Raw genomic sequence first — 11,736 nt, forward strand, 5'->3', positions numbered from 1 at the left:
GTAGGCTCGCGCCGCTGTGTCCCGGCTCCTCCGTTGGCGGGCTGCACGCGCGTCCAGCTCGCGCTCGCGCTGTTTTCGGCAGGGGGCGGGGTTTGTTTTCGGAGCGGACCTGAGAGACAAGATGGCGACCGCAGGGTTCGCCGAACAGCGATCCACTCAGGCCGGTACCGCCGCAGACACCTCCCGGTCACGGCCCGGCACGGCAGGAGCCGCCCGGTGCCGCTCCGGGTCCGGACCGCCGGAGAAGTGCTCAGCTTGCTCAGAGAGCCGGTCTGGGTCTGGGACGGCCTGTTCCCGGTGCCTGGCCCGGAGAGTCCCGGGCAGAGAGGAGCGAATCCGGAGAAGAAGTGACCCCGAGAGAGGCAGCAGCAGAGCGGGAAAGAGGGACAGCGAGAGCCGGAGAGGTGAGTGTTTAGCAGGGAGAGAGCAGCTCACAAGGCGCTGATCTGTTCCGGCGCCGGGGTTCGGTCCTCTAAAGAGCTGCTGGAAAAGAACCGGGAATAAACTGATTTATTCGGAACTTTAATAAAGTTGTGTGTAATAAACAGTGAAATTCCTGCTGTTTATTACAGCAGCCTGGGTTCTGCCCCGCTGCGGAGCGGTCCGGGTCCGTTCGGACTGCGGACGTGTTGGGCTCCGGACGGTTCGGTGTGAATGTGATAGCCACCAATCAGTCCCAGATAAATCAATGAAAACATCAGGTGAACACATGACTGTCCTGTGAGGAGCTGCTGCCCCGGTTTATCCTCTTTCTGCGCAGTTTGAGGCTTTTTCTCGGGTTTTCTGGTTTATTCAACACTTTCTGCGCAGTTTAACGGACATTTCTGGTCATACGTTCTGGTTTGTTGACCGGTTCTGGTCAGCCTGTTCAGCTTGCATCATGTAGGACTTGTCCAGACATGTACAGACACAGGAGGAGCTCAGTTACACAGACCTGGTAGTAGTACTACAGTAGTACTGTAGTACTACAGCACTCTGTACTGCTCTCTGTTGGGATTTGTCGAGGTTTGTGGTGGAGCCACTGGGAGTTCTGGTCCCAGTTACCGGAGGAAGTAAGACCTGGAAACAGGAGCTAAATCTTTAAATATCTCAGAATAAGGAAACTGTTACCTAATTTAAATAATTAATAATTTGCTTTTAGTTTAACAGCTGCATGACGAGATTCAGTTGTTATTATGCTGTATTTTTGCATTAAACACATATTATTCATACATTATAATGTTATTAGATGCCTATTTAAGGTGAAACAACTTGAGGTGCACCGATTGCAGTTAGCAGCTCCTCCTCAGAGCTACAGTTTCAGAAAAGGTTTCAACCCTCCCTCTTGATTCTCCTGCTCAGATCCTTCAGACTAGCCAGCAGTAATTAGCAAACAGCTGGTGGAACTGCTGAGCTCATTGCAGGAGCTACTGCTCAGTGAAAAGCTGTTAAAAACGTAAAGATTTTTACAACATAGAGGAGCCATGTTATGATGACTTCCTGGAGGCGGAGTTTCAGAAAGAACAGGAGTTTTTAGAGATAAAGACCCAATTTCAAGGCTTTAAATTACGAAGTAAAAACTTTTTTTTACGTCATATTTGACACACACATATATATATATATATATATATATATAAGCATTTTTATAACAAATTAAGTTAATAGTTATTTGATTATGCTATAAAATGGCACTAGGTACTTGAAAAACACATCACACTGGCCCTTTAAGTAAAAACATTTTCCAGGCACACAGTGTCATCTTATAGTAATCAAGTAATTATGTTATCTTTAACTGCAACATAGTTTAATGCTATATATTTCAAATATGACTTAACAAAAATTTGACTTTGTAATTTAACGCCGTAAAATTGGGCCTCTGTTTCTTTAAGAAGCTCCTGCTCTTTCTGACGCTCCGCCTTCAGGAAGTCATCACAACACGGCTCCTCTATTAAAACCCTTTAACAACGTTTTACCAGCAGAAAATGCAGGAATGAATCAAGGCAACACTCGAGACGTGTTTATGATGAGGGAATATAACGTAAAGCTCAAAGAGTAGATTTTCCATGACACCGCCCCTTTAAATTTGGTGAGGAGGCAGAAAGAATCCTGTTGGCTCTCTGGTTCTGACGGCTACGGAGGCCTAGTTGGATCATATTCAGGAACAGCGTCTCTGTTTTCCAGGCGTCTTTGTCTGTCCGACCCTGCCGAAGTCTGCGGACGCTCCTGCGGCTCCGGCTGCGAAGCTCAAGGTGAGTCTGGGAGCTTTCAGGAAGTCTCTGCGCCCCGAATATGGTCAGGAATCTGTCCCGCCTCTTCCTGTCCAGCTGCTGGCGTCCGACGACCGGGAGGAGATCCGGAGGTGGAGCTGCCTGATGGGGAAGGACGAATCCTTGTCGGTTCGACGCGCGGTGGAGCCGGTGAGTCCAACGGATCCAGAACCCGTCCATCCTTCCTGTTCTGTTCCTCAACCCGCCGCTCTTCTCAGGGGGTTCTGTCTGACTCTGAGAACGAGGAGCCCATCAGCAGGAGGATCCGGAACATCTCCGCCTTCATCAGGAAAACCAAGAACTCCTCAGCCGTCAGCAGGTGAGCGGAGCCGCCTGACGCATCGGCACTCCTGGAGTCCGACCTTTGACCTCCTGTTTGCTCCGCAGTGGTTCCCGGAGGAGTCGGAGCTGCACCGACCCCCTGGAGGACCGGGGAGGGAAGATGAAGGCGATCGTCCCGCCAGCGGCCGTCATGGAGCAGGTGGGTCGGACAGTACCGGACAGTAAATCAGTCCATGTTTGTCATCACAGGCCTACGGATGCGTTCGAACCCGACTCTGTCAGAATGTCAGCAAATCCTTAAAATGACATAAAAACTCTTAAATTCATTTAAAAAAAATGTAAGTTGACTTTAAACTCGACTTGTCGTGAAATGTCACAGTTTCGTTCCATTTCTCTTGTAAACCTCTGTTGAGATAAAGGTCTTAAATTTTATTCATAATTGTCTTAAATTCATTTTTAAAAAATACAAGTTGGCCTTAAATATGCCTTGTTGTGGTGGATTATTCTATAAAGCAAAAGTTCGAGTCGCACGCAGACATCTTCACTCACTGACTCAAGGCTACCAAGAACATGATGCTAATGCTTGCTAGGTAGCCAGTTTGCTTGCTACCTTCTTGATAGCTAGCAAGCAAGCCATTAGCAGCTAGCATACGGCTCTTTAGCTAGCTAAGTAGCTAGATACTTAGCTAGCAGATATGGCTCTACTAGATAGCTGAGAGCCAATATCCCATTTTCCTTACATGAGCAGCACAAAGCTGCTGCCAAGAGCAACAAAAATGTCCTTCATGTGTTTTGCACATCCTGTCATGATGTCAGAATCGTTTGACCTTTGTGTTGGGGTTACCTGCAGTAACGCTGTCCGTCACCGTCCTGCAGGTGGGCATCAGCCACAGCTCGGCAGCCGGCATCCTGCTGTCGTCGGAGAACAGCCGCTCCATCTCGGCGCCCATCACGGCGCCGGACCGCAGGCTCACCTGGAGGGCAGTGCTGACGTCATCGGCGCCTCTGGGTCTGCCGCCGCCGCCGGCCCGCGCCGAGCGCTCCATCAGCCCCGAGAGCAACGACAGCATCTCAGAGGAGCTCAACCACTTTAAGCCCATTGTCTGCTCGCCGTGCACGCCGCCCAAGCGGCTGCCTGACGGCCGCCTGTTGGAGCCCACCGTCGTCAAGGCGACGCCGCGCAACCTGAGCCGCAGCCTGCAGAAGGCCACCAGCTACGAGGCGAGCCCAGCCGTCCTGCAGAAGTGGCGGCAGATTGAGCTGGACCGGCAGGGGCTGAAGGTCAGCACCAGGGCCACGCTCACGAGCCCGGCCCCTGAGCCTGAAGGGGGCGGAGCCTCCAAGGCGCTGCAGCACCGCGGCGCCGTGGCGCTGGCCAACAGGAGGCGGCTGCTGTTCGAGCCGCCAGACCTGGACGGCTTCCAGAAACAGTCGGTGAAGATCCGCGTCCCCGCCGTCCGCTACGGCAGCGGCGCCGCCCTCAGAGGCTGTTCGGACTTGGAGTCGGCCGGTGCTGCCCTGGAACCCGGCGGTGGCCCAGCGCCGTTCGGACGGAAACACTCGTTTTCTCCGTGCAACAACTCCGGGTTCCGACCCGGAAAACTGGTGCCAAAGGACTCGTTGAGTCCCAGGAAGGAGTGGGACGGCATCTGCAACCAGTCTACCTCAAGGAGGGGCAAGAAGAGGAACCAGAAGACCAAACACCTGGATCCAGCTCTGGACCCGGCGCTGAAGAGGAGCCGGCCCAGCGGCCAGCAGGAGGCGCCGTGTCCCGTCCAGCAGGAGCGGCAGGACCGAGCGCTCGCCCTCAGACTGCAGAGACAGTTCGACCTGGAGGTCCGCAGGGCCAGCCCCGACCGCTACTTCCTGCGGTCCTGGAGGTCCACCCAGAACCGCAGGAGGCGGGGCCTGAGGACGTCCCGGCCAATCAGCAAGAAGCTGTGAGGAGTCAGGCTCCGGCCACGCAGATATGCAAAGAGACCAAAGGAAAGTTTTTCCAGGCGGAACGTTTCTTCCAAACACCAGCAGAGAACCAAAACCTGGACAGAACCACAGCAGGTTCTGGTTCTTTATTCCGGTTCTGATCATCAATACACTGTTTTTATTCAATCAAACTACAACAATTGAGTCCCGATAATCAGCTGATCGGTTCTGGAGACGCACCAGTTCGGTCCTGAAGGAGCCGCTGTGTCACATGACCCGACTCCTTATTCCCCTCAACCAATCAGAACGCTGCAGAGAGAGCTTCCTGTTTGGGGTCACAGCCTTGCTCCAAACCCGGTTCCGGTTCTGTGATGAACGCGGTGCAACCTGGACCTCACGGACCTGCTGGAGAATCGGTGCTTCTCTAACACGCAATGAAACTCATGATTTACTGCAATGGATTAAAAAAGGAGCTACATCCTGGCCATAAAGCTCCTTTCTGTACATCATGTAAAACAGCAGAAGAAGAAACTGCAGGAATGAAATAAACCTCCTAAAACAGGAATCTGTCTTCTACATGTTTTTTAACGAGTCAGCAAAAATTCAAAATGTTTTTTTTAAATGTATTTAACTTTAATTTGAAATTTCCTTTGTTTTTACATGGGTTTTTTTCTATTTCAGTGTTTTTTTATTTTTTCCTAACATAACAAAAACTTACTATTAATTACAGGAAGCATTTATAGAATTTTAAAAATGAGAAATATATTTTTAGATTTTTTTTCTCTTTTTTACATTTAAGATAAAACCTTACTGTCAGATACCTTCTGTAAAACACATATCTCCCAACATTCAAATTCAAAAATACTTATTTACAAAGAAACTGAAAATGTTATCAGCACCAATCAGTTATTTGAAATTAATACTTACTTTTTAAACAATGTTAAAGCTGCCAGGAGTTTAGTAATTTTGTCCTCCGCGACCATAAGCGGGTAAATGTAACGAATTGACTTTTATATTCCGGTTTGATTCATTATTGGTTGTCCAACTTACATGATGACGCAATTACGCTCGCCACGCAGACGCACTAACGGGACTTAAATGTTGAGCATTCTGAGCCAATCAGGTTGGTCCAGCTCACGACTTCCTTATTTGGAAGGCTAAAGATGGCGGCTCGGAACGGGAAGAGCGGGCTGTTGGAGAAAGTAAGGATTTAAAGTTTTAACGTTTTTTTGTTTTATTCTGCTTTTGGGTGAAAGCTGATGGCTTTATTCTCAGCTATAGTTCAAATATCCAGATCTGAGAGTTCAGGTGTTACTCAGAACAACAGTTTTAATGTTGGGTTTCCGGTGAGCTGAATCTAAGAAATTTAAATGAAATTAAACTATTTTTAGACTTATGAAATGAAACTGTTGAATCTAGAAAATCTTCCTGTTCTCTTCCTGCATCGAAGATCAATCAAGTTGGACTGAAATTCGTTGTGTGTGTTTGCAGCTGTTACGAACCACTGCGCCAGACTTCATTCAAAAAATCACTAATTTTATTTTATTTTGGAACAGATTGCCAAATATGCAAAAGAGACAATAACCATCACCAAAGGTATAATCCGTGGAATTGATCGGTTTCAAAGTTTAAGAAAACAGGCCGATGCAACATGTTTGCATCAGTTTTTCATCAAGTTATATGGAATCCCAAAAGGATCAAATTTATCTAGCTTTTCAGTTAAAATATATGACGCCTTCTGCAGCAGATGAGTAAAAATACTTATTGAGATGCAATTTATTGACTAGATATTAATTATGCAAAACTCCAGGAGTAAAAGAGTGCATTTAAAAAAAAGTTTAACTTGAAAGGTAAATAACTTTCTAAAATAAATTTTAGTAAGATCATATTTTTCTTTTACTTGGATTCAGCCTCTGGTAGCTGGAGAAAACTTCACAAAACAAAAAAATACATGACTAGTGTTTTGAATACAACAATACAAGATCCAACAAAGGCTCTTTGTACTTTTGACCCTTTTCAAAGTATATCAGTCAGTTCATTTATTTGTAACAGCCTTTTTTTTAAATCCAAAGATTGTTTCTGTAGATAACCTGTCAAGTCAGCCACAAATAATGCTGAACAGTGAAACGAGGTGTTTTGTAAATGTTGTTGCAATGTGAAAATGGCAGCAACAAACTGATTAACCCATATACAGAACATAAAATGAGAATATTAAATATGTAGTTTTTCAGGGAAATCATTCCTTTTGAAATGATTCTGGTTAGAAGTGAGTATAGCCAGGCGATATGGACTTAATGTTTTATTACAATATTTTGTGCTGCTAATGTGATAATGATTAAAGTGATGCTCAGAACTATTTATTACCTCAGTTTTAGGTAACTCTGTGAGTGTGTTCTTTTTTTTTTACATGTTAATTTTAGTTTTTTTTCATCCCTGAACTGCATTTAATCATCTATTGAAGCCCAGGATGGAACCATGTCAACAAACTGATCTGCTTCAAATAGATCTGTCGCGATAATTTATCCTAGAAGTTACTGGGATAAACAATAATGTTGTTTTGACACAATTTTCAACTAATAGAATAATCCAAGAACACATTCTCAAAGATCAATAAACATTTAACACTGGAACTGTTAGACATTTTAAATAAACAAAACAAATAAAATGAATGATGAATTCTCTGGTTCAGTCACAATGATCACCTGAAGCGAGTGAAGATGTAAAGTAAGATGTTTGATTGGCTGAAAAATGTTTCAGCGCTGAGATCAGAGGATGATGCGTCGTTGAACTCAGAGTTTCTGCTTTGAACTAATTTCATAACGAACAAGATGTGATGATGAAGCTGTGTTCAGGAAACAGGAAGTGACACATGCAGGCTGCTGGTTTCTGAAACGCCACGCAGACCCGCGGGCAGCGAACTCACCGAGGTTCGGCTGCAGGCTCTGACCGGAGCCGTCCATCAGGACTCTGGGGTCAGAGCCAGAGCCCTGACGGACGGCATTCTGGGTCCATCAGGACTCTGGGGTCAGAGCCAGAGCCCTGATGGACGGCAGGTTGGATGTTTCAACCCAGAGTGAGGAGCGGCGGTGCATCTGCGTCCTGAGTGGACCATCAGGATCCCATCTGCGTCCTGATTGGATGGTCGGGTTCCTGACCGGGTCGTTTGTCGTTTCAGTGGCGGATCGACGAGAAGCCGGTGAAGATCGATAAGTGGGACGGAGCCGCGGTGAAGAACTCTCTGGACGATGCGGCGAAAAAGGTTTGGTCCTGTTGTCATGGCAACCGTCGGCTTATTTGCCGATTGGCTAGAAAGCTGCTGCTAATGAATGTTTGTTTTATAGAAAGATTATTTTCTAACCATCATTCCTTTTGTTTTTCTGTGGCTGCGGCGCCCCCTGCAGGTGCTGCTGGAGAAGTACGGCTACGTGGAGAACTTCCAGCTGGTGGACGGCCGTCTGCTGATCTGCACCGTCTCCTGTCTGTTTGCCATGCTGGCGCTGGTCTGGGACTACCTGTACCCGTTCCCCGAGTCCAGACCCGTCCTGGCCTGCTGCGTCATCTCATATCCTTCACCTGCTCCGGTCCGGGTTTTCCCACAGCCCCGCAGCACGCTAATGTAAAGTTTAAAACTTGGTGATAAACGGTGAACGTTCCCTAACTCGCCTTCATCACGTACTTCATCATGATGGGCATCCTGACTCTCTACACGTCCTACAAGGAGAAGAACATCTTCCTGGTGGCCATGCAGAAAGACCCGGCCGGGATGGATCCGGACCACGTCTGGCAGCTGTCGTCCTCCCTCAAACGGTCCGAGCGCAGCACCAACACAGCACATTACGCTGCAAACTACACAACACTGCACTGCACTGCACTGCACTGCACTGCACAACACTGCGCAACACTGCGCAACACTGCGCAACACTGCGCAACACTGCACAACACTGCGCAACACTACGCAACACTACACAACACTGCGCAACACTACACAACACTGCGCAACACTACGCAACACTACACAACACTGCGCAACACTACGCAACACTGCACAGCACAACACTGCGCAACACTACGCAACACTGCGCAACACTTCACAACACTGCACAACACTGCGCAACACTACGCAACACTACACAACACTACGCAACACTGCACAGCACAACACTGCGCAACACTACGCAACACTGCGCAACACTGCACAACACTACGCAACACTGCGCAACACTGCACAACACAGCACAACACTGCGCAACACTACGCAACACTGCGCAACACTGCACAACACTACGCAACACTGCGCAACACTGCGCAACACTGCGCAACACTGCACAACACTACGCAACACTACGCAACACTGCACAACACTACGCAACACTGCGCAACACTGCGCAACACTGCGCAACACTGCACAACACTACGCAACACTGCGCAACACTGCACAACACAGCACAACACTGCACAACACTACACTGCACAACACTACACAACACTGCACAACACTACACAACACTACACTACACAACACTGCACAACACAACACTACACTACACTACACAACACTACACTACACTACACAACACTGCACAACACTACACAACACTGCACAACACAACACTACACTGCACTACACTACACTGCACTACACTGCACAACACTGCACAACACAACACTACACAACACTACACAACACTGCACAACACTACACAACATGCTGCGCTGCATTAAATGCAAAACATTAAATAGCCAAATAGAAAACTACCAAACGGACACGACCCGCTCTTCAGACCAGAACCTGCTGCACATCAGATCACACATTGGGTTCATCCGGTCCATTTGTCTAGAAAGTCCAGTTCGGTTGGTGACGTGTGAATGCTAAGCTAACTCTGGTGTTCCACACTTCGGGCTGGATTCGGCTGAAGTGAAATCTGTTTCAGTTTGAATGCATATGTGAACGCCAAGCGGACCGGAGACCGCTGCAAAACCAGGAAGTGGAATACAGAGCAGGGCATTCTGGGTAAACAACACCAAAACAAACATGCTAGCCTAGTGCTAGCAGCAGAAATGGCTCCTGGTCTTTAGCCTAAAGAGAAATCCTCCAACCGCTAAAATCCTCCATCTTGTTTCCATCTGGTGAAGAAGGAAGTTGCTCTCAGCGTCTTCAGAGGTTTTTGTGTCGTTTCCTTCAGTGGTTGTTGGTGCAGCGCCCCCACAGGCCAGGAGGGGAACAGGTTGGTTTGACTCGGAGCAGCTGGAGGTGGAGCAGATGTTCTGGTTCCAGTAGAACCGGGTCGACTGGACCAGCAGGTGGCAAAAGAAGCTTGTTTTCTTCCACCGACTGAGAAAACAGGAACTAAATAGAAAAAGGAACTGAAGTGTTTCTGTTTCTTCAGACTGAGCTCATTTTTTCTCCGACTCTCTTCCAGGTTCGATGACCAGTACTCGCTCCGCGTCTTCTTCACCGACGGGAAGACCAGGAACCTGCGTGACGCCGAGTTCACCAAGTCCGTGTCGACGTTCTTCGACGAGTCGGGCACTCTGGTGATGGACCAGTTTGAGGCCTACGTCTCCAAGCTGCACGACACGCTGGCCACGGAGAAGAAGACGAAATGAGGAGGTGATCAGAGCCGGCGCCGACGCTGTGCTGGCTTCAGTTTGGTCTCCAGATCAGATTCGGTTTGATCCTCAGCTTCCTCCGACCCGATGAAGCCGACCTGCAGGTTCAGGCAGAATCTGAAGCCTGGAGTCAAACTGAAACCAACAAACCAGGAGGAAGGAAGCCTGAAGCAGGGGGAGGCGTTCATCTTCCTCTTCCTCGCAGCCTGAACTTCCTGTTCCGGTTCCTCAGACTGGAGCAGTTCATCTGTAGTTTCCTGTTAGAATGAATAAAATCAGCGTCATCCTCCACAACAGTTTAATTTGAGTTTAAGATGCGTTTCCGTAAAGTGACTCGTTTAATCTCCTGGTCAGAAGACCCGGTCACATTGAGGCATGCAGCGGTGGGCGGGGCTACACACCTGGGCAGGTGGAGAGAACATTTTCGTCTCTGAACTGAACGTCGACCAAACCTTTATTTTATTCTAAATGTTTTATGTTTTGTTGTTTTTCAGTTGGAGTTTGCAGCTTTGTAAGGAAATAAACTTGATGTTTAAAGGCTTTCTGAGTGGATTCTTTGTTTTCTGCCTGTGGACCTGCGGGGGGCGCTGCAGCTCACATTTAAACAAACCTCAGTGAAGCTCATGAAGATTTAATGCATCAACTCAGAGCAACCAGATTTCACATGCATGTTGTTTTGGGGGGTAGATGTATCGTAAATAACGAGTTAAAAAGATTAACTTTCCTGAAAGAAACTAATTTATTTTTCTCACCAATGAAATCAGCATGTAGAGCTTTTAAAATAAAATGGCTGCTGATTCTGATTTAACTGAGAAATGTCTAAAGCTGCAGCTGAGAATTGTGAGAATAAAGTTTGACAGACGAATTGGAACAAACTTAACGGCAATAATTTGGGTTATTGATGGTGAAAAAGCTGGACTTTCCTGTCCTGCAGCTCTAAGCTCAACAAACTAAACATGTTTAATTCAGGTTCATTTCAATATCTTGAAATGTTATGTTATTCATTTATAAATGTCAATGTTTCAAACTTAGCTAAATGTTTAGATTGAAAATAAATATTTAGTTTATAAAATATGTCTCGTGTGATTAAACATTTAACTCCAACCTGAATATTTAGTATGCAGGCCAAATATTTAGACTGAAGTATTCAGTTTAACTAAATATTTAGTTAGCAAATTACATTTAGTTTAGAAGCTAAATGTTTAGCATGCTAAGTAAATATTTAGCTTTCTTAATATTTAGTTCAAAAAACTAATGTTTCCTAAACGGAACGTTTAGTTCAGACGCCAGACATTTAGCTTATCTCACCAACTAAACACTTAGTTTAGAAAACTAAATATTTTCTAAACACTTAGTTTGAAAGCTAAACATTTAATTTCAATCTAAATATTTAATTACTTACTAAATATTGAAATTGTTAACTAAATATTCAATTGTTTATTTTGTTTATAGATCATAAAGCTCACTAAATATTAAATGGCTAGATAGAAAACTTGAAAAACACTATATATATATATATGTTTTCATTATTATTATTATTATTATTGTTATTATTATTATTATTATTATTATTATTGTTATTGATGTTATCTGATGCGTGTGCAATAGCCCCCGATGCTAAAGCTGCTCTTGGCAGCTGCACATAGAAAAATCACCACTGGTTTCAGCATTGAAA

The 11,736-nt window shown here is 46.2% G+C and overlaps 2 protein-coding genes across 3 annotated transcripts; both read left to right on the forward strand.

Annotated features, from left to right (window-relative positions):
* Positions 1-20: 20 nt before the first annotated feature.
* On the forward strand, positions 21-5,016 carry rnf169 (ring finger protein 169). Of its 2 annotated transcripts, XM_008426775.3 has the most exons (6): positions 25-404; positions 2,161-2,228; positions 2,304-2,396; positions 2,465-2,565; positions 2,634-2,727; positions 3,405-5,016. In XM_008426775.3, the coding sequence occupies exons 1-6, from the start codon at positions 122-124 to the stop codon at positions 4,470-4,472; spliced, it is 1,707 nt and encodes a 568-aa protein (XP_008424997.2). In that variant the 5' UTR covers positions 25-121; the 3' UTR covers positions 4,473-5,016. The 2 variants fall into 2 exon arrangements, with proteins under 2 accessions (XP_008424996.2, XP_008424997.2); XM_008426774.3 differs by having other exon boundaries at positions 21-404; positions 2,161-2,396.
* Positions 5,017-5,537: 521 nt separating this feature from the next.
* Positions 5,538-10,601, forward strand: spcs2 (signal peptidase complex subunit 2). Its single transcript, XM_081614342.1, has 5 exons — positions 5,538-5,653; positions 7,627-7,710; positions 7,853-8,012; positions 8,123-8,258; positions 9,872-10,601. The coding sequence occupies exons 1-5, from the start codon at positions 5,615-5,617 to the stop codon at positions 10,056-10,058; spliced, it is 606 nt and encodes a 201-aa protein (XP_081470468.1). The 5' UTR covers positions 5,538-5,614; the 3' UTR covers positions 10,059-10,601.
* Positions 10,602-11,736: the final 1,135 nt, after the last annotated feature.

Source organism: Poecilia reticulata, chromosome 13 (assembly GCF_904066995.2).
Source record: "Poecilia reticulata chromosome 13, P_reticulata-male-v2, whole genome shotgun sequence".
Taxonomy (NCBI): Eukaryota; Metazoa; Chordata; class Actinopteri; order Cyprinodontiformes; family Poeciliidae; genus Poecilia; species Poecilia reticulata.

What these genes read in the sequence shown, in the direction of transcription:
- rnf169 (XM_008426774.3), top strand. Translation starts at nt 122, where the DNA reads ATGGCGACCGCAGGGTTCGCCGAACAGCGATCCACTCAGGCCGGTACC. An exon ending in AACTCCTCAGCCGTCAGCAG is followed by an intron (nt 2,566 to 2,633) that starts GTGAGCGGAGCC and finishes TTTGCTCCGCAG; the next exon opens with TGGTTCCCGGAGGAGTCGGA. An exon ending in CAGCGGCCGTCATGGAGCAG is followed by an intron (nt 2,728 to 3,404) that starts GTGGGTCGGACA and finishes ACCGTCCTGCAG; the next exon opens with GTGGGCATCAGCCACAGCTC.
- spcs2 (XM_081614342.1), top strand. Translation starts at nt 5,615, where the DNA reads ATGGCGGCTCGGAACGGGAAGAGCGGGCTGTTGGAGAAA. An exon ending in AGAGCGGGCTGTTGGAGAAA is followed by an intron (nt 5,654 to 7,626) that starts GTAAGGATTTAA and finishes TTGTCGTTTCAG; the next exon opens with TGGCGGATCGACGAGAAGCC. An exon ending in CCTGGCCTGCTGCGTCATCT is followed by an intron (nt 8,013 to 8,122) that starts CATATCCTTCAC and finishes TCGCCTTCATCA; the next exon opens with CGTACTTCATCATGATGGGC.